Source organism: Oxyura jamaicensis, chromosome 1 (assembly GCF_011077185.1).
Source record: "Oxyura jamaicensis isolate SHBP4307 breed ruddy duck chromosome 1, BPBGC_Ojam_1.0, whole genome shotgun sequence".
NCBI lineage: Eukaryota > Metazoa > Chordata > Aves > Anseriformes > Anatidae > Oxyura > Oxyura jamaicensis.
In genome coordinates, this window is record NC_048893.1 from 82,314,262 (window position 1) to 82,334,022 (window position 19,761).

Below are 19,761 nucleotides of genomic sequence, written 5' to 3' on the forward strand. Positions count from 1 at the left end.
AGCTGGGAGGGGATACAACCAGGACACCTCGCCCAAATTGACCAAAGGAATATATGGTCCCCAGTTATGAATACCAAGTAATACTAGTTGTGAGATAAATTTCTTCTAATCTGAATAGCCTTTCTATTTTATCTCTAAAATTATTTAACATTTGCTTTATTCTACCTTTACACTTATGTATTTTACTATTTACTAATATTTATATTTATTTACTCGCACTACTTTTTATTTATTTTTCCATTCTTTTCTTAAATTATTCAATTTTTACGTATTTATGACTGCACTTGTCTCAAAGACAGCACATCAAGATGTGAGAGCGTAATGGAGACCATTCCAGAATCTCAACCCAGCAATGAAAAAAGTCCTTTTATTAGAGAAGGTTCTCTTAAGGTGAGGCAAAAATATGTATGTTTCTGAAATGGGTTACATAACACTGATTTACCTGAAAGGTAAGCTTTTGTTCTTATAGACTTGTATAGACTTGGCCCTATCCATTACACTACACAGATCTAGCTTAACTAATGTACTCCCCTGATATTTTTTTATTTTTATTTGACTCCTCACAGCCATAGTATATCTCATCTTTCTTACAATGTGTAGTGCTCCGCACTTCAAGTACTAACACTGGAATGTAGATATGAAATGGTGTTAGCCAATTCCTGGATACGCGACTTGAGCTGGTATAGCTCAAGTTAGGCTAATGCCTATCTTATAATTGTGAATGCTTACCGTTTCTTCCACGGTGATTTACACTTTGAGAATAAATTAATGCAGTGACGCATTCAGATATGATCAAAAATGGACAAGTGAACAACAAAATTAATAATTTACTTCTGACTGAATGTGTAAGGTATAAATAGTAATCCTATATGTCTCCTGTTGTCAAGAATGACTGATCCTGTGAGTTGAATGAGTCAGTCATTTTATGCAAAATAGAGTATGTAATATTGTAAAACTATAGACAAGTTTGAAAAATGTGAGTAACTTAGAAGACCAAAAGAACCAATGTTCTTTTGAGTTTGTTTACTGATATTCTTTTCAGCATGTATGTGTGAAATACTGTGAAATAGAAAGAAAACCACAGTAATTTGAACTCTAAAATTTTATTTAGGCTTGGAAAGAGGAACAGAATCGGTTACAAGAGGAAGAACGACTTAAGGAAGAAAAAAAAGCAAAAAAAGAAAATTTGGGTGATAAAAAGAAAAGACAGGAGACAGCAATATGTGTAGAAAGTGAAGGTTCCAATAAGAAATCTTCCAAAGAAAAACCTGAAGATGAGGCAGCAAAAGCCTCTGAACCTGAGGAGGATCCCAGCATCCCAGAAACACATTCTGAGAAAGTGTACAAGGTAAGGAATCATATTGTTGCACCATGTTAGGAGTGTCAGCTATTTATATATTATCAAGATTACAGCAAAGATATTATCTTTTGTGAAACTAGAGTTCAGGGCAAATTAAGCCTAACTACATCCTGTTTAATTCCATCATTTTAGCAGCAGATCATTTCCTAAAAGTTTTGAAAAGCAGTTTCTAACATTTAAGACTATCCTACACAAGACTATTTAATTTCTTGGATGTTTTTAAATGTATATGACAAAAGATAACACAAAGATAAGTTGATCGTGGTTTTGTGACCATGGATAATGTATTCATGGGATGAATTTTGCCTGAAGATGTGCCTTTCATGGGAGAGGGTAGGAAAAAGGAACATAGAGACCTGTTACGATTCACTTGCGCATTGCTAGACCTAACTGAAATTTTGGCTGTCCGCATTGGAAATCAAGTGAAAGGAATTCACTGTTTTTTCCATTTCCTGTTTCAAATTTCATGTTCTTGGAGTGAGTTAATACAAGACGTTCTGCCTGTTACACTAACAGAGGGATATTCCTTACCAGGGGAACTCTTCACTATTGTATCCAAACAATTTTTAGACAGTTTGCACTGTTTTATATTTGCTTTTTATTTTAAGCCTTGCATCCAAGACCATCATCCTGTGGTTTCCTTCTCACTACACACCATGAAACTACAGAATCATAGATACTAGACTAGATGTCCCAAAAGCTATTCATTATTTCAGTACCAGGAAATGACAGTTATGGTTAATATCCTACTTCTCCTTGAAGTTTTCTGGGAGTAAAGCTATGAAAACAGGAGATCCATATTCACGGAAGTACTTCTGTACCCTGCTCCTACTTTCACTATGCACATCTCTTTCAAATTAAGGAATGTAAATAAGGTACAACAGAGTTCCTTTGTGACACAAAATCCCATTTTATAGATGCAGACGATGGTTGTGCACTGCAAATGAAGTGACTTGCTGGTGTCAATATATTTTAGTCTAAACTTGCTTGAGTATGAGCTTCAAATTCAGAGATATATACCTTCCTAGTCTGAACTTGCCTGAGTACGCTTAACTAAGTTTTGCTAATTTGTGGCTGGTTAGAAGGCAGAGCAATCTAAGAATCAGGTTTACAGTGTCTGAAATCCAAAATCTAGAGGCTGAAAATCTGCATCTTTACCTGTTCAGTTCATGATGTACAGATCTCATGGCATTGGACTTTGTCTCTTTGCACTTGTCCAGAATTTTTCTTTCCCTCACATATATGTTACGCCACCAGACTGCTACTCTTCATTTCCACTGGTGGCTCCATACCACTGAATGACCAGATTCTGCACTCTTGTGGAACCAAGTTACTTCAGTTAGTAACTGAGGTACTATTTTAATATAAGAATAGCATGTAATATATTTGCTAAAGTAATAATTACAGTAGTTAACTCTCTAAAAAAATGTTCAGAAAAATACTGTTGTGATGATCTGTCCTTCATTTACCTCTTTCACAGCTTTTGCCTTTCTCATTTACACATAGTCTAAATTTTGTTTTTCCAGTTTCTTGGCTACAACATGGGGGAGGGTCTCATTCAAGTATCTGGAATCAATCACTATCTTTTCCCATCTGATGGAGGACAGATTCAAGTAGAGAAGATAGAGTTTGTAAAAGGTGAGTCTTCTACTTTTCATGCTTTGCTTTAACTCTGTTAATAACTGATGACATAGTTTCTTTATCCATAAATGCTTTTTTGCATCTCAGTAGTAGAAATTCTGTTAAAGACATTATGAGCATACCATATAATTCCATATTAGACTCTATTACCACTAAAGTTTACATTTTGCTATAGTAGGTTAGCAATTGAAGGATAACGTATCAAAAATTAGAAATGGTGAAAAATCTGTTCATATTTATTTCTTCAATGACAACCAGTGCAAGATATTCCAAGAATGCGTGTCCCAATAATTTGTCCAGTCAAATGCAACATTTCTAAGTAACAGGGTTATTTTGCAGCCTTTCAGATCTCATTGTCAGGAAGTTTTCTGAATTTTATTTAGACAATCTAAACTCAGATAACCTTAATTTTGTCATCTTTGCCCAATAGTAAGCAATTGAATCCAGTTCTGAGCAATTTTCTTTTTTTCATGCCTTGTAGCTGCAGGTGCAAGCTTTTTGGAGCAGAGGTCAGCTCTGAAGCCTGATGGGGAAAATAATAGTATTCCATTGCTTTGCAGGTCTAACTTTGGTGAAGCTGAAAGTGATAAAGGACAACCACAATTTCTTCATTCATATCACGGACCCCAAGAAAGACTTAACAGAAATTGAAGTGCAAGAAAATAATGAAGAACAGAAAGTTACATCAGGTTAGTGACTTGACATCACTGATGTAATGAATTAATAGTTTGACATATTTAGTAGTTGGATGCAAACTTCATCAGCTTACATAAAATAAATTCCTAATTGCAGAGGGTGAAAAAGATCAGTGTTGCTGTGAATAGATGCATACTTTCAAATGAAGAATGTGGGCAGGTTTTTATGTTATTAGACATTCAAAATTACAAATATATCAGAATCTCTGTGAATGTGAGGCTTTATTCCACTATAAGGTGTAAGTGAAATGTTTAGCTATTAGTAACATTCATCATCATCAAAAAAAAAAAAAAAAAAAAAAGTGAGTGTGAGTGGGTATTTTACTGTCTACTACCATCTCTTTTACAATTCACTGTCCAGATCAGAAGTCCAAAGATGTAGAAATATTTTTTTCAGTAGCCAGACTTACAATTGAAATAATATGTTGGGGAATCTTGGAAATTTTCAGATCGAGAACAGCTCCAACAATTTGCAGTTGAAACAGTCTTTGGACCCTCTGAGTCAGGAGATGGCAAAGACTGGGCACTTCAGCCTCTGTCCTCACCTTTGTGGACTGTTTTGTAGAATATTTATTTATGCGGGGAGACAGCTCTTTGTATCTAAGATCAGGGAAGGAACCAGTCATTTAAAAGACACAAGACTAAATAATAATCCAGTTTTCTGACTTAAGCATCATGTAGAGATCTTATCAAGGTATAGAAGTAAGCACAGTACAGGACAACAGGTGCAAACTGCTGTCTTTCTGAAGCAGGGAAATCACTGAACAGATTCACTATTCCTTAAGAGAAGAATTCTCTTCTTTAGTAGTGGACTCCTGATCTTAATGTGGCCTGGGAAAGCCTAAGACTATGCAAACTGAACTGTGTATTCTATGCCCAGAATAAATTTCCCTGGAAAGGGAGGAGTTTCCCCTTTGCACTGGATCTCCTTTTGTGGATCATATCGCTGTAGCATTATTGCCTCCTCAAGATCTTTGGTGTGGAAATAGGTCCTTTCTGCAGTTCAGCGATATCTATTGCTGGTTGCCACGTTGCTAACTGGCACTCACAAGTATTGAATCCAAATTCTTCTGAACCCAGCTGAGGGTGGTTCCAGGAAGGAAAGTGTTTTGTAACAATATGTGTATATATTTGCTAAAAGCACTGTGGGATTGCTCATGCAGAACTGAAGAGTGTTGGAAAAGTATAACTTTTGGTAGGTATGTTAGTTCTTTTACTCATCAGTGTTAGAAAGCATCCTGTTCCTGCTCCTCTCTCTGACAGCAGCTGCCAGATTGAAATAGTAGTAGGTTGGATGAATAGAGAATTTGCATCCCTTCCACAGATGAGATATTTCTTGTCTGCCCTTCTGAAAGTGGTCCTGTGTCATTCTGGGGTCTGTCAGATGGTACTTTCAGTCACAATGTGTTAACATCTGAAGCAACCTGTAGTCATTTGGCACCAGTGTGAGGCTTTATTTCAGTATAAACAGGAGTCCCCGGTGTGATAGAAACGAGCCGTTTAACATTCTTGTCAGCCAATACGGGAGAGAAACAGGATACTTGACTCTAGAACTTGGTTCTTTTGCTGTTTAAATTAAAAAAGACTTTTCACTGATTGTTGCTATTAAACCTGTTCTTACAGACATAGCTAATTAGAATGTAATTTGTAGATGAAAAGCCACAGGTACATTATAGAAAACTGACTATTATACACTACCGTATAAGTGGAATGACAGGGAATGCACCACAGGTATCACCCTTAAAAAGTTTTTCCCACCCTGTATTTATTTATTTTACAGGTCAGTTATCCACCTTAAGGTCCCACTGTTCACACCAGTCATTGGTTTGCAGGTCAGGTGGTTCTAGTATGTGCTGCTATCTGTAAAATTATTATTATTTTTTTTTTTAAGGAAAAATGAAGAATCAAAAGAAAGCTGTGAGCAAGTTTGGATCTTTTTCAGCCACCTTAGAAAATGGAATCCAGCTGTCCCTGAGCTATTATGGACCTACAGGGAAGACAGCAGGTAAAGTAAGCAAATAGAAGAGGATATTTGAGAACCATAGGGGGAATTATTTTTCTTTTTTTTTTTTTTCCATACACCCCTTATTCAATAATTTGTTGCATGCAATTTTGCCTTTCTTAGCAGCTGTTACTACATGGTGGGGAATTTTCAGCAAGGCTTGAGATGAGATTACATTGTCAAGAATATTCTATGATTCAGATTTCAAAATGGAGGGAGGTCTCCATGCATTTTTTACTTACTGTGAAAATAGAGCAGAGCAATGAGAAACTTGAAAGTATTGTTATTAAGTAGTCCAGCAAAATCAGCCAGTTAATTTGAGCCAAAGAAAATGTGATTTGCTGAGGAGTCTTCTTGGTTTTCCAAGAAATAATATTTTTGTTAACTCATATAGGTGATTATGGAACTTTCATTTTATGTTAAAAGTTGGACTCTAGGCTACAGTTGTGCAGTCATAATGAGGGATTTCTCTCAGCCTTTCAATAAACACATTCACCAACTGGAAGCAATTGCTTCAAAAAACCACAGTGAAAATAGCGTCTGCTTTTACCAAGAGCTTTTTGTTTCCAGTACATTTGAAAGGCCACTGAAACCATCGTATGAATAAAAGTGAAACCCTCCTCTGATCAGGAAATAATCCCAGCATTTTTCAGCTCTTAAAATATGAAAACATTTAATTGAATGCATCTTTGTGTGAACCGTGGTAAGCCATTCAACTATACACTCAGTTTTAATTATTCAAATACATTTTTCAAATTAATTACTAAAAAAGGACTTCTTAAACTTGAACAAAGATAGCATCCACAATGTAGTTGACTGTGAAAAGTCATGTATTTTGGCATGAGACGCATCTAAACACCTACATGTCAGCTGGTGATGTTCAGGTTTTTTTCACATATAACATAAGCAACCTGTTCTACATTAGAATAATCCTTGCCATGTTGAGCTTTACTGCAGCACTGCTGACTCGTTGGTATGCTTTGACTGTTTGCAGTTTTCCTACAATCACTTGCTTATGCCTATGTTCCCCTGTGGGCATTTGTATTATAAGTGCTCAGAAAAATTATAACCAGAAAAACTCTGGCGTAGGCTATTCATATATACCATCCATCCCTAATGTAGAATGGTATGCCACGTAATCTGTAGTTTCTCCCCATGGATTGGTTAAATTGTGTTACTGAATCATTTTCTGGAACCTCTATAATTATCTCTGTTCTTCTTGTTTTTCTCATTTTATATCTTCCATATTCCTTTTCTGAAGTTAAGATGACAAAAATCCCCAGATTGTTTGTCAGCTTTATGCATCTTTTTATTTCTTGGTTGAATTTTAATAATGTTTAAGTTAAACAAACTTTTAAGTTCTGAATTATTATTTGTTTTCTCTAGCATAACCAAAATCTAACTTTTGACTTAGGAATAAGCTTCTCATCACTTTGTGATGCACTGCTTGAGTACTTATGGGACTTTCACATAAGGGTATTATATAACCTTTGCACTTGTCTTTGTGCCTTGATGAAATCCTGAGAACACAACTCCAAGTGCTGGAGATCTGATTTTGTTTTCAGGAGGAAAGAAACCTTCCTTACTCTGACAGTCTTCTGGAATTTCCCATCATTCTCAAGACTTGTAAAGACACTTTCCCTCAGTCACAACAATCTATTCTGTCTTTGTTACCCTCAGACAATGAGTTCTTATTTTTCAGGGCAACCATAGTAAAAGAGTAAGTGTAATTTCCTTAGGGGTTGAGAGCCTCTAACAGCTTTTATTCGTAAATTCAGCACTCTGGAAAGTGTCATCTGAAACTGATCATGCTCCACTTCACGGCATGGGTGCTTGATAGAGCCCCTCACTAAATGTAAGAGCTTGTTTATACCTAATTTGCAGTGTTCACATGGATATTTAGACTAACCTGAAAGGATAGATCATGTTCACTAACGATTTTAAAGGTCGGTTGCCTCAGAGTCCTTCATGTCAACTATCCTGCTTCTTGGTAGAGAATTACTTCTGTCCAAGTTTATTGGTCAGCTGTTTCTACTCATTAGCCACCTGTAGATCAGTACTACTGCTTTTTTATTAGTCATGCTGTCTAATAAATGTGCATCACATTGGCTGCCATGGAGAATTTTAAACTCTCCAATTTCATATAATTATTTGAGAACTTATTTCTGGCATATTACAAATAAAACAGATGTGTTCATCTTTCCTCAGACTTCCAGTGAACCATAAAAGTCATGCAGCATAAATTTCAGCACCTGAAAACAGAGCCACCTAACAAAGCATCGGATGCGTGTGTCAGCCACGTATCAGCTAATGGAAATGGGGACTTCAAAAAGCCTTATGCTGATCTAAATTTTCCTATCAGCTAAAGGTCATGAATGTATTGAGATATTGGTGTATTTCCCTAATGCTGGCACCAACACAAAAACTGAGGTTAAAGGCTTAGCTTAAAACCTGAGGTGGAAGGCTTGTTTTCCACAGGCTTCTAATTATGACTTTATTACCTGATGATCTTCTGGTGATGATAGTTTCTTCTAGCCTTAGATTGTTAATTTTTGTGTAACCTTTGCAGTTCCCATAAATCCAGAATCATTTACAAGACAAATGTTCCAGAACACACAGACAGCCTTTCTAGTAGTTCAGAATTTTATTTTTGATCTGGGCTCTGCATTTTCTTATCTGCAATGCTAAAAGTATCTAAGCCAAAACCTTTCTGGAAACCATAAATACAGTAGCAGTTGGACCTATATTTTATCTTGTTCAGCCGAAGATATATTAATGCTTCATTTGCATTTACAGAAAATGCAGTGAGCTCATACTGGAATGGTTTTATTAGCACACTTCTGTAAGCATTTCTTCCCCCTTTGTCTGAATGCAATTTGTCTTGCTATTTGTCAATGAGTTAGTTAACTTTTCTTTGCCTAATTTATTATTTTTCACATTAAAAACTTTGGAAGAAGCAAAATTAAAAAGTAATTTAATCAAAAGTATTTTATAAAAAAGGCTTTTTGGAAGTCTTCCTAAAGACACTTGCAATGACTGACTTGTCATTAAACTTCATACTTTCAGAAGCTACTAAGCAAATCAAGTTTGATGTATTTATTTAAATTTTTAAAAAGCTGTTTTCTGAGATCACGTTTTGCTCACTGGCATTTTCAGTCCTTTATCTATATGAATGTGGTTAAGATATGGATAATGAAAAGCTCCATCTGGGGTAACAAATTTTCCAAAACAGACAGGAATTCAATTGCCTGAATTATCTGGATGGAATACAAGGTGCTATTCCATGAATTGTAGTCTTGGGACTTAAGCTGCCTTCAAGCAAGAGGAGGTGATTAAAAAAACATGACAAAAAAAAAAAAAAAAAAAAAAAAAAAAAAAAAAGGATTAGGGTTACATCTGACTAGGTTTTTCAGATTAAGGAGAAATATTTGCTCATTGAAACAAAAAATGTGTTACAGAAAATCTTACTTTATATTAATACTATTTTCAGGTCAGTGTTTTGGAAGGCAACATGAGTACTTCCTGTCAGCGTGCTTAGCCGGCTGCCCTAATGACAGACTTTTAAGAAGTGGGAGAGACTCAGCAACAGAATCTTTCTGAATCATTTTAGCAAAATAGAGCTATGGAGTCCAAAACTGCTGGAGTCAGTCCATGCTCCATCAGCCTGTGATAAAGCATAATAACAGTGACCTTATCCTAGATGCTAGACTCAAAATGTCTCGACATATATAAGTATTCTGGAGGTAAAAGAGAAAAACAAAGCTGTATTTTCTACTTTTGAGACCAATGACAAGCTATGGGAAACAAGTTTCAAGATTGCTTTTAGATTGACAAGTAGTCCATCAGTGGAGAGATTTTCCAAATAATTTCATATATTCAGTCCCTCTGTCTTATTCCACTGAGTTTGTTATTTCAAAGGTAAAATTTAGTGTATAAAATATTGTCAAAAATAGAATGTGGTAAACTACATTTATGAAACTTAATTGCATTAAAATATTTATTTTCCCTCTTTTAGATGATGAAACAGATCCTGTCTTAGCAACAGTTCTGAACATCCCTTCTGTTCATATTCCGACTGTTTTTCCTTCTTCTACATCAGCTTCAGGAAAAAAAGATAAGTCAATCAAACAAAAACCAGGAAAATCTCTGCCATCTACAAAAGCAAGCCATAGCAGAGTAAGCTCTACACCACCAGACACCCACATAAAACAAGAAGAAGGAAAGGTGAGAGAACAGACATTATCCAATTAACACAGAAAAGAAACAAACCAAAATTTAAATACATAAGCTTATGTTATAGACAAATATATTCTTCTCAAAAGGCTTTGAGATGTGCCTTAACAAATCCCTAAAAATTTATGGTGCTTCAATGGATATGTTTTACTCTTCCAATTGCTCTTGGGTATAAATATTGGCAGTTGTTAATGAAAGTACCCTTTAAGGCTCCATGCTGTAGAACAGTGAGTCTTCCATAATCCACGTTTTGTTGACTTTGGCTTTACAGTTAAACCTGTTACATTCTCACTGACTAGAACTGCTCTAGAAATTAATTTTTAGTTTAACCAAATAAGAAAACTTCTCTGTGCTTTCTAAAACCTATATTGGAAAGTCTACAACCAACCAAATTGGAATATAGAATCCTTTAGACCCTTGATACCATCAAGTCCAATCATCCACATAACATTACCAAGTCTACCGCTAAACCATGTCCCTAAACACCACGTTCACACATCTTTTAAATATCTTTAGGGATGGTGACTCCTTCACTTCCCTAGGCAGCCTGTTCCAATGCCTAACCACTCTTTCTGTGAATAAATTCTTCCTGATACCCAATCTAACCCTCCCCTCAGGCAACTTGAGGCTATTTTCTCACATCCTATTACTTGTCACCTAAGAAAAAAGACTGATACCCACCTCGCTACAGCCTGCTTTCATGTAGTTGTTAGAAAACAACGAGGTCTCCCCTGAGCTTCCTTTTCTCTAGACTAAACAACCCTAGTTCCCTTGGCCATTCCTCATAATATCTTGTTTTCTAGTCCCTTCACCAGCTTTTTTGTTTTTCTCTGAATGCATTTCAGCAACTCAGTATCATTCTTGGAATAAGGGATCCAAAACTGAACATAGTACTCAAGGTGTGGTCTCACCAGTCCCAAGTACAGAGGAATAATTACTTCCCTAGTCCCACTGTTCACAGTATTTCTGATATATGCCTTCTGGGCCACGTGGGCACACTGCTGTCTCATTTTCAGCCAATTGTCAGCCAAAACTTCGGGTCCTTTTCTGCTGGGCAACTTTATAGCTGCTCTTCCACAAGCACGTTCAGCTCCATGGGGTTGTTATGACCCAAGCACAACACCCAGCATTTAGCCTAATTAGTGGAGAGTTTTGCAAAAGCCTTCTTTGCAATTTGGTCTTTCCAGTTGATCATTAGCCAGGGACCAGCAACTTGAGGAAGCTGCTTTTGTCTATGGCTGAAGTTATTTCTGTCACAGGACAGGCCTTTGGAAAGGATGGATGACATCTCAAAAACAGATTCTGAATTTCTGTTACGGAATACGTATCACAGAGTAATAAAGGAATTACAGGGCCATGTGCATCAGAAGAGCATAACATTTGATCTTGAACATCTTCCATAGAGTTCTGTGAGAAGTTTTGGGGCATTAAAACATGTGAGTGGGGGACAAATCGTTCACAATTCCCCTCTGCAATATAACTAACCTAGATTATCTCAGGTCATTAGCTAATTTATGGCAGAATATTTTAAGCAACCACAGGAGGTTTGTTTGATCCTGTGATCTCATGGACCTGCCAGAGTATCAGTTACATCAAAAGTTCTCACAGAAATACAGAAGATATAGCAGCATGCTGGAAGAGGATGCAAAAGTTTTCTATTTGAGATGATTTAATCTCTTTTCTTTTTTGATGCTGTTTTCTCAAACAAGTAGTCCCAGAAATGCATGTTTTAAAACACAAAACAAACTCTGAAAGGAGGAAAGAAATGAATGCGAACACTATTAAGAACCGGTTTAGTCACCACTTTCAGTTTAGGAAAGCAGTGTCTTCTGACAACAGACATTATTGGTACATAAAGCAGTGAGGTCCATAAACAGTTTCATTTAACATTATTGCTCTAAAATACACATTCTAGGATAATTCTTTAATACTAATTATTATAAAAAGCTATCCCTTCTAACTTGAGTGATCAAGTTACAAAAGAGAATAGCATTTCTAGATAACTTGTTTGTGCTTGCTAAATGTGGTTCTTAATATCTTTCCCAATTAACTGCAAAAATATTTAAAGGATATATTTTACATTTTGATTTTCCCCCAATTTGATTCTATTTTTTAATCAAGGATGGCTGAAACAAAAAATAGAGAACTGGTAATTGAATCATAGAAGCATATCATAGAACGACTTGGGTTGGAAAGGACACTAAAGATCATTTAGTCCCAAACCTCCTGCCATGGGCAGGGACACCTCCCACTATACCAGGTTGCCCAGGGCCTCATCCAACCTGGTCTTGAACACCTCCAGGGATGGGGCATCCATAACTTCTCTGGGCAACCTGTTCTAGTGTCTCACTTTCCTTGAAAGAGGAAATAACTTCTCTGGGCAACCTGTTCTAGTGTCTCTCTTTCCTTGAAAGAGGAAATAGCTTCCAGTGAACAGTAAATGAGAGGAGAGGGTAGTAAGAAAGACAAGAATGGACAGGTACTGAGAACATCCTTGAAAGACTCTGACATGACATAGCTATGCCGCTCTGTGGTACCCAGTGAATGAGGTGATGCTATGTCTCTTGTTTCAACATTCTGTCCATATCCACAAAAAATGCTACTGAGCCAATTTTCACAAATTTAACTAGGCATTTATAGAGCATGAGCATTGAAAGTGGTGCAGGGATTTGCCAAACAGCACTCAGCATAACATACAGCAATTGTATGGTACAAAAGAAAACTGCATAAATTCCTATACCACTAAAATTCTGTCATGAGGACATCTTTAAGTTCCTCCTCTTCTTCCAAGAGACTATTTATGATTTCAGTTAGAATGTCTTCAGTAATTTTTTGTGTTTTAATAAAAACTAAAAAAAAAAATCAATATTCATTTGCTAGTGCATACAGCACCTGGCTATGTGAGTCTGCAGGGATTTTAGAGGAGAAGATCTGAGGTGAAGTTGACAAATTCACATGGACATCATCCAGAAAATAGGATGCAATTCAGTAAGAAAATGTACTAAGTTCTACAATTGTGTGTAAATAATATATCAACAGAATGGATGACTATTCCATCAATAACAGTTATGCAGAAAAGGTCTGAGTTGAAAAGGATCACAAGCTATATATAAGTCAACAATGCCATCTTGCTGTGAGAAGGGCAAACACCATATTGAGGAGAATAAACAGGAGAAAAGCCTGCTAAATACGTGAAATTATTCTTCCATTCAGGGCTGGTAAGGCCTCAGTTGCAGGGCTGTTTCCAGTTATGGATAACATACTGCAAGAAAAATGTAGGCCATGCTGGAGAATTCTAAGGAAAGCACCAGGAACAGTAAGAGGTGTAGAAAACTTGACCAGTGAGGAAAGGTTAAAAGACTTGGTTTGGGTTTGTTTGATCCAGAGCTTAGTGGCAGAACAGCCTGCTCTAAAGTGGATAACATCATCTCTTATGTTAGCCCATATAACCAGAAGAAATTATCAGAAGTAAACTTATTTTTTTGCAAGAGAGATTCAGGCTAACCAATATGAAAGTCTCATTAAGGTTAAACAAGGTAAAGCATTTGGAATATATTGCCTAGGGAAACAAGGAAGTGTCTAGCCCTGGGAATTTTTACAGTTTTCTCAAACTGTATAGTTACACTTGATATTTTGATATAGCTATACTTGATATATATATATATATTTTTTACTATTAGGGAGAAGTAGATGAAAACTGAGGTTTACTTCTACCCTTTTCTTTGTTGTCTTCCTTATGACTCCTGTGCCTGTGATCTTAGGGTAATGAGGATAACCTTAATTACCCAGTAATATGTAAAGTAGCTATAAAATATACAGTATCCTTTATCTAAAAAGATAGGGCAAGACATCTGCCATTTTTTTTCTATTTTTCCTCTATATTTCTTTTCCTATAAATCAAGAATACGGGATAATACCAGCACTAGTTCTCTCTGTTACCTGTCTGCAAAAAACTGCTTTCATCCTAGGACTGGCATAGCGTAGCTCATTGTCACATACATTTCTGAGGAGATGACGTCAAAGGATCCACTGTTGTATTTTTCCCAAATGTTCTAGTGTCTTCAGACATTCCTTAGGTCATCCTCATCTTTTCTAGTTATCAGGATGGTTTCCACTACAGAGCAGTACAAAGAGAATTACACTTTTTGATTGTCAAGTATTCTTTCTTGTCCTCTTCTCATCTGCCGTATTTCCAGCAGACTGGAAGTACTGTTCTACTTATCTTTTGTGCTCTTTTAGTAATTATAGGTAAAGTAGCTGATGCAATCTCTATGCTGTTCTGTTATGGTCTTGCACTTCATGTTATCCATTTATTGTCATCTCATCCTGACACCATGCACAAGGTAGCATAATGACTCAGCAAAATTAATGAAGTTAGGAAGAGTTTTTCTTAAAGGGTTAATGAAGAGGAATCAAATAAGATAGCATAATCAAAAAAAATCAGGTAGTGTTTCCCCTTCAGAATCCATACATTCTCAAAGTGCTATAAATGACTGATAGAAAGTACTTTTTTGAAATGTTTTGATAAAGCTGATATATATATAACTTATTTTTTTCTTAAGTCTTTAAAAATGGAATAAAACTAATTCATGTTTCACTCCGTAGGTGGAAATAGAAGAACCAGCTTCCCAAACACAAGTCATTTCAGATGCTCTTGCTTTCCGAAGCTTGAATATCTCCTGTCCCAATGGACTAGTATTAACTTTCCTTGGTGAAAGTTTTGAAGGTTAGTTTTTTCAGCCACTGTAGAATAAGGAGTTTTTAAAGAAGTTTAACTTAAAGAAGGAAATTATTTCTGCCTTGATGGGCGTAGATGTAGCAATATGAAGTATTAACATCTCAGACTGCTGATTCTTTCATAATGTCTATTTAATAGCAATTGGAACATAAATAATGTGTTGCAATTCAAATATAAAATCTAAAAGTGCAAGGATTTAGACATAGACGGGGGGGGGAGAAGCAGGAACCCTTAAAAAAACGTGGGAGTCATGTTGAATAATCTGTTGAATACGCATATGTATAGGAATACAGGTGAAAAGGAGCAAATTCAATTACTGAATACATATATACAGAGGAATCTTAAGTGATAACAGTAAGATTAAGTTGCCTACATCTGTGTTTCTTTGGAATATTATCTATTGTTGTTAAGTCTACAAGGCAAGTTTTTCATAGTTTGGAGTATTCAGGATAGAGTAACAAGAATGATTAATGGATCAGGTTTATCTTACTGTGAGCTCATGTCAAGAGAACTCTATTTGATTACCAAAATGAAGATCAAATGATGACTGGTGCCAGTCTGGAAGTACAAAGAAATCAGAATTTTGGTGACAGCTTGTAAATAAAGAGCTTGTAAATACAGTATACAAATGTATTACAAGTTTTAGAGACTTGAAACTCAAGAATAATGCTTTTATACTAGATTTAAGATACACTCATTTATTAATGCTAAGAGTGACTAACAAAACTAACCCATTCTGTGATATACTGTCTTCTGTTGGACATTTTATAATCGGGTTAATTGCTTTTCTAAAAGATATGATCATGTTGAAAAAGGAACCACTTCAAGTAAGTCCTTTGCTTTATGTCACCCAGAACGTACAGACAAGGTGTTTGTAATAACCCTTTATGCACTTATTTTTTAATTTCCTTTCAGAGAATGATCAGGTATATAGATAGATACTTCTAGGTTTCTGTGCCAGACATATTCTTCTACAATGATTCAATTTCCCTGCATTTTTGAAAATCAGCGTGAGGTTCATCTTCGCATACCATAAACTGTTGTAATCCTCAGTTTTTCTAAGTTTTGGGTTTTGAAGCAGACAAATGTGTTTTAGTTTTCTTTTGTCACCTGGTCAGTTTTTAAAACGGTCACATACAGATGTCATTTAATGCCTATGTAGAATAGATCCATGCAGCCTAGGGTGTGTTAGAGCTACTGAGTGGGTGAAAATAGACCAGAACAATTTCAGAAGTTCGTATATATCCAGGATTCATCACACATGCCAAATCTTGCTATCAGTAATTCCAACATATCCTATTGCATAAAAAACGGCAGAATCATTCATTTTCCTGGCAACTGATGAAACAACAGTAAATATCATCCATACCTCTTAGAAACTAGCCAAGTAGCAAGTCCAGTGTACGTAAATTAAGAAAAAAAAGTTATTTTTATTAAATAACATTAGAAATGCTATATTGTCCACCAAGATACAGCCCAGGTTTATAATCACGTGGTTGAGAAATATCTTGATTTTTTATGTTTATTTTTTTGCCATACTGGCCTGAATTAATAGTAAAATCTTCCCTCATTTTTCTTCTCAGATATCACTTCCCTCTTCATATCAAAATATTTTGGCAGTTTAGGGTAAATGTGCTCTGATCAATCTGATATATAGTACAGTAAAGAGGATGCAGATGGTTTTCAAACATACAATTTGGCAAGGAGCATAAGTTCAAATACTAAATAGTTAAGGTGAACAAAACAGTTATGGACACATACATGTAGTGTCTTGACACAACTGCCTATTATACTCATTAGCATAGTCAACACACTGCCATAATTTAATCTAAAAACTTTATTTGTTCAAGTAGACAAAATATCTAAGTTCCTTTGTCATTTAGTCTTAAATTTGTTGAAACTCAGTAACTTTTTCTCTGTTAGGGGAAGTTAGGAGATTCCTCTCACCAAGTGTCAGTCTTCCAAAAGTTCAGCATCCATAGTAAATCCTTCTTCAAATTTCTCTTGTTTTCATGTGGAAAAGACAGACACCTCCACAGGAATTTCTGATTAGACAACTGCTTTGAATTGTTTTCTGATAGAGACTGTCCCTAACTCCATGGATTACAGAGGAAACTGAGGAGAGTTAGTTTTAATAGCTTAAGTTGAATACCTTCTGTAGACCACATGGTGCTGAGGGTTTTACACCGTTTGAGTGTGCGTTGCACAGTATTAAGTAACTGTGAATATGTCTTCAGATTTGAAAGGTGAGACCAAAGCAGATGAAGCCAAGGAAGAGGAGCCTGAGAAAGGTGAGACCAAAGCAGATGAAGCCAAGGAAGAAGAGCCTGAGAAAGGTGAGACTAAATCAGATGAAGCCAAGGAAGAGGAGGTTGAGAAAGCTGTAACCAGAGCGAATGAAGCAATGGAGGAAGAGATTGTGGAAAGTGGAGAGAAAGAACATGAGGTTACAGAAGGTGAAGTAAAGCAAGAAGACACCAAAAGAAAAAAGGCAAAACAGCCTGCTCTGGAAATTCTTGTTAGGCAAAGTTATCCCCAAAAGATAAAGAACTCTCAACTATATACATCCGTGGCAAGACATATAGAACAAGAGGTGTCAAGAGTCATCACTGGACAAGGAACTGTCGTAAAGTATATGATGGATGGATCTACCTGGGTATGTTGGAAGCAGCCTGTGTATGTGATTGCCATTGAACTTGTGTTTGTCAGCTGACATAGAGAAGTATCCAGCTTATAGATGCAGGAGTTAAGTAACAACTGACCTTTGCAGCTATGTCAAGATTAAAATGTTAGTGGCTTTGTTCAGAATCAGAACTTAGGGTGCATGTGGAGCTTTAATTATGAAAATTTTAGGCACATGAACATTTATACAACTTTGGGTTTAGGAAACAGCTGAATAAAGTTTTGAGAACAGCATTCCTGGAATTAAACATCTGAAGTGTGGATTAGTTAGTCTTTGGGTATTTTGGCAACACAAAAGCATCTATATGTTTTTTCAGTCATCTTAATGGTCATACAGAATCCAAAAAAGGCCTGATCTTCAGTCCTGCAGACACCTTCAGGTATCCTGAATTTTAATCAAAAAGACTCTATATTCCTATATTCCTGTATGTCTATATTCCTTCTTTGTTGTGGTGGTTTAACCAGGCTGGCAGCTAAACACCACACACCGTTTGCTCACCCTCCCCCCTCCCTCTCTGGGATGGGGGAGAGAAATGGGAAAGTGAAGCCTGTGAGTTAAGATAAAGACAGTTTATTAAGATAGGAAATAATAATAATAATAATAATAATAACAGTATGTACAAAACAAGTGATGCACAATGCAGTTGCTCACCACCCGCTGACCAATGCCCAGCCTATCTCTGAGCAGCCAGCCCCCCCCCCCGGCTAGCCACCCCTACATATTGTTCAGCATGCCGTCAGATGGCATGGAATACCCCTTTGGCCAGTTTGGGTCAGCTGTCCTGCGTCTGTCCCCTCCCGTCTCCTGCTGCACCCCCAGCCTGCCCGCTGGCAGGACAGAGCGAGGAGCTGAAAAGTCCTTGGCTTGGTGTAAGCACTGCTCTGCAACAATTAAAACATGAATGTGTTATCAACATTATTCTCATCCTAAATACAAAACATAGCACCCTACCAGCTACTAGGAGGAAAATTAATTCTATCCTAACTAAAACCAGGACATTTGTTTACACATAGTAGGTTGGACCGAATTTTTAGGTGCTATAAGTTAGATACCACTTTTGCAGATACTGTAAAGCAATTATCTTTTCAAAGTCTAAAACTCCATGTATAGTAAGCAAATAGGTGAAAAGAGTTGTCTGATTGTACTCAGAAACTACCAAAATTATTCCTTATTATTTCCTCAAGTTTTTTACAGTCTAAGTAGACCACAAATCCTAGTACAAATGCATTAGATTCATTCATTACATTAGATCTAGATTCATTCATTACATTAGATCTTAAACCATTTACCCAGGATTTCTGAGAAGCATATGCATTTCAGAAATATACAAAGGAGCTGGCTGCTGTTTGTATATTCACAAGATACAGTCTCCTGACAGAAGAAAATAGGCCATGTGCCTAGCATGATTGTAACACAACGCTTGCATATGCAGATTAATTGTCACCTTCTTTGTATTAACTTAATGTCCATGAGTCATCAAAAATTGAATGCATATAGACAAGTACTCAAAAAAGAAGAAATGGTTAATTATCTTACAATAACTGTAACTCTAACGAGACTATGTGACTGTATGTTGTCCTTTTGTTTCCCACTTTGTACCATCTTCTCCCCCAGATATCTGTGCTGTATTTGTAATTGAATTCAGAGATGATACGGGTAATTCTAGACTTTTTCTGCTACGCAGGGAATATGCATATCAAGAGTTAAGCATTATGGACAGTAGATCTCAGAAAACAGCTATGATAAGATAAATAACCATGACTACTTTTTGTTAGCTGCCTTTATGGATAAAAAACTAACATTAATCCTAGATGTGGAATAACTGAATACCAGATCAATATATTGATACAGATGCATTACCATTGCTAGAAAGAGTGGTATTCATAAAAAGACATCAACCTGTGACCACTTAACCAGTCAAAGAATAGCCTTTGCTTTTACAATGCCTATTTGTTACTAAATATAATCCCCATTGATTACATATGTGAACTATAGTAATTAGCAGCCATTTCTTTTTAAGATAGCTTCTTTACTTTTTGTATGTATTCTGTCAGTCTTACTTTTTTAGTTCTATCACCCGCTATTCTAGTCACCCAATATTCTAGTCCCTATTCTAGTGACTGTTAGTGACACATACTTTTGAGATTTTTTATTAGTGTTTGAAATTATATTAGCCTCTAATATGTCTTTGCTTTTTGTAGATTCTGTTTGCTGATGGCACAGTGAGTAGGAGTCCTGATTCTGGCCCTGTCCTTCCACCACCTGCAATTCCAGATAACACGGAACTGTTGCCAGAATCAGAGCCTTTACCAGAGACCAGCACTAAGAAAGGTAACATTTTGTGTGTTTCAGACAGATTTAAAGATAGCAGGGCTGTTAATACTAAGTAAAGGGCATTTTTTTTTAGTA

The 19,761-nt window shown here is 36.3% G+C and overlaps 1 protein-coding gene across 2 annotated transcripts in view; it reads left to right on the forward strand.

Moving 5' to 3' along the window:
- The window catches only part of SPAG17 (sperm associated antigen 17), a 110,251-nt gene that overhangs the window by 58,035 nt on the left and 32,455 nt on the right, over positions 1-19,761 (forward strand). For both annotated transcript variants that reach the window (XM_035314579.1, XM_035314582.1), the window contains 9 exons: positions 296-390; positions 1,112-1,348; positions 2,887-2,998; positions 3,562-3,690; positions 5,588-5,701; positions 9,714-9,922; positions 14,537-14,657; positions 16,907-17,325; positions 19,554-19,683. In XM_035314579.1, the coding sequence (XP_035170470.1) occupies positions 296-390; positions 1,112-1,348; positions 2,887-2,998; positions 3,562-3,690; positions 5,588-5,701; positions 9,714-9,922; positions 14,537-14,657; positions 16,907-17,325; positions 19,554-19,683 (1,566 nt within the window). The remainder of the gene's footprint in view (positions 1-295; positions 391-1,111; positions 1,349-2,886; positions 2,999-3,561; positions 3,691-5,587; positions 5,702-9,713; positions 9,923-14,536; positions 14,658-16,906; positions 17,326-19,553; positions 19,684-19,761) is intronic.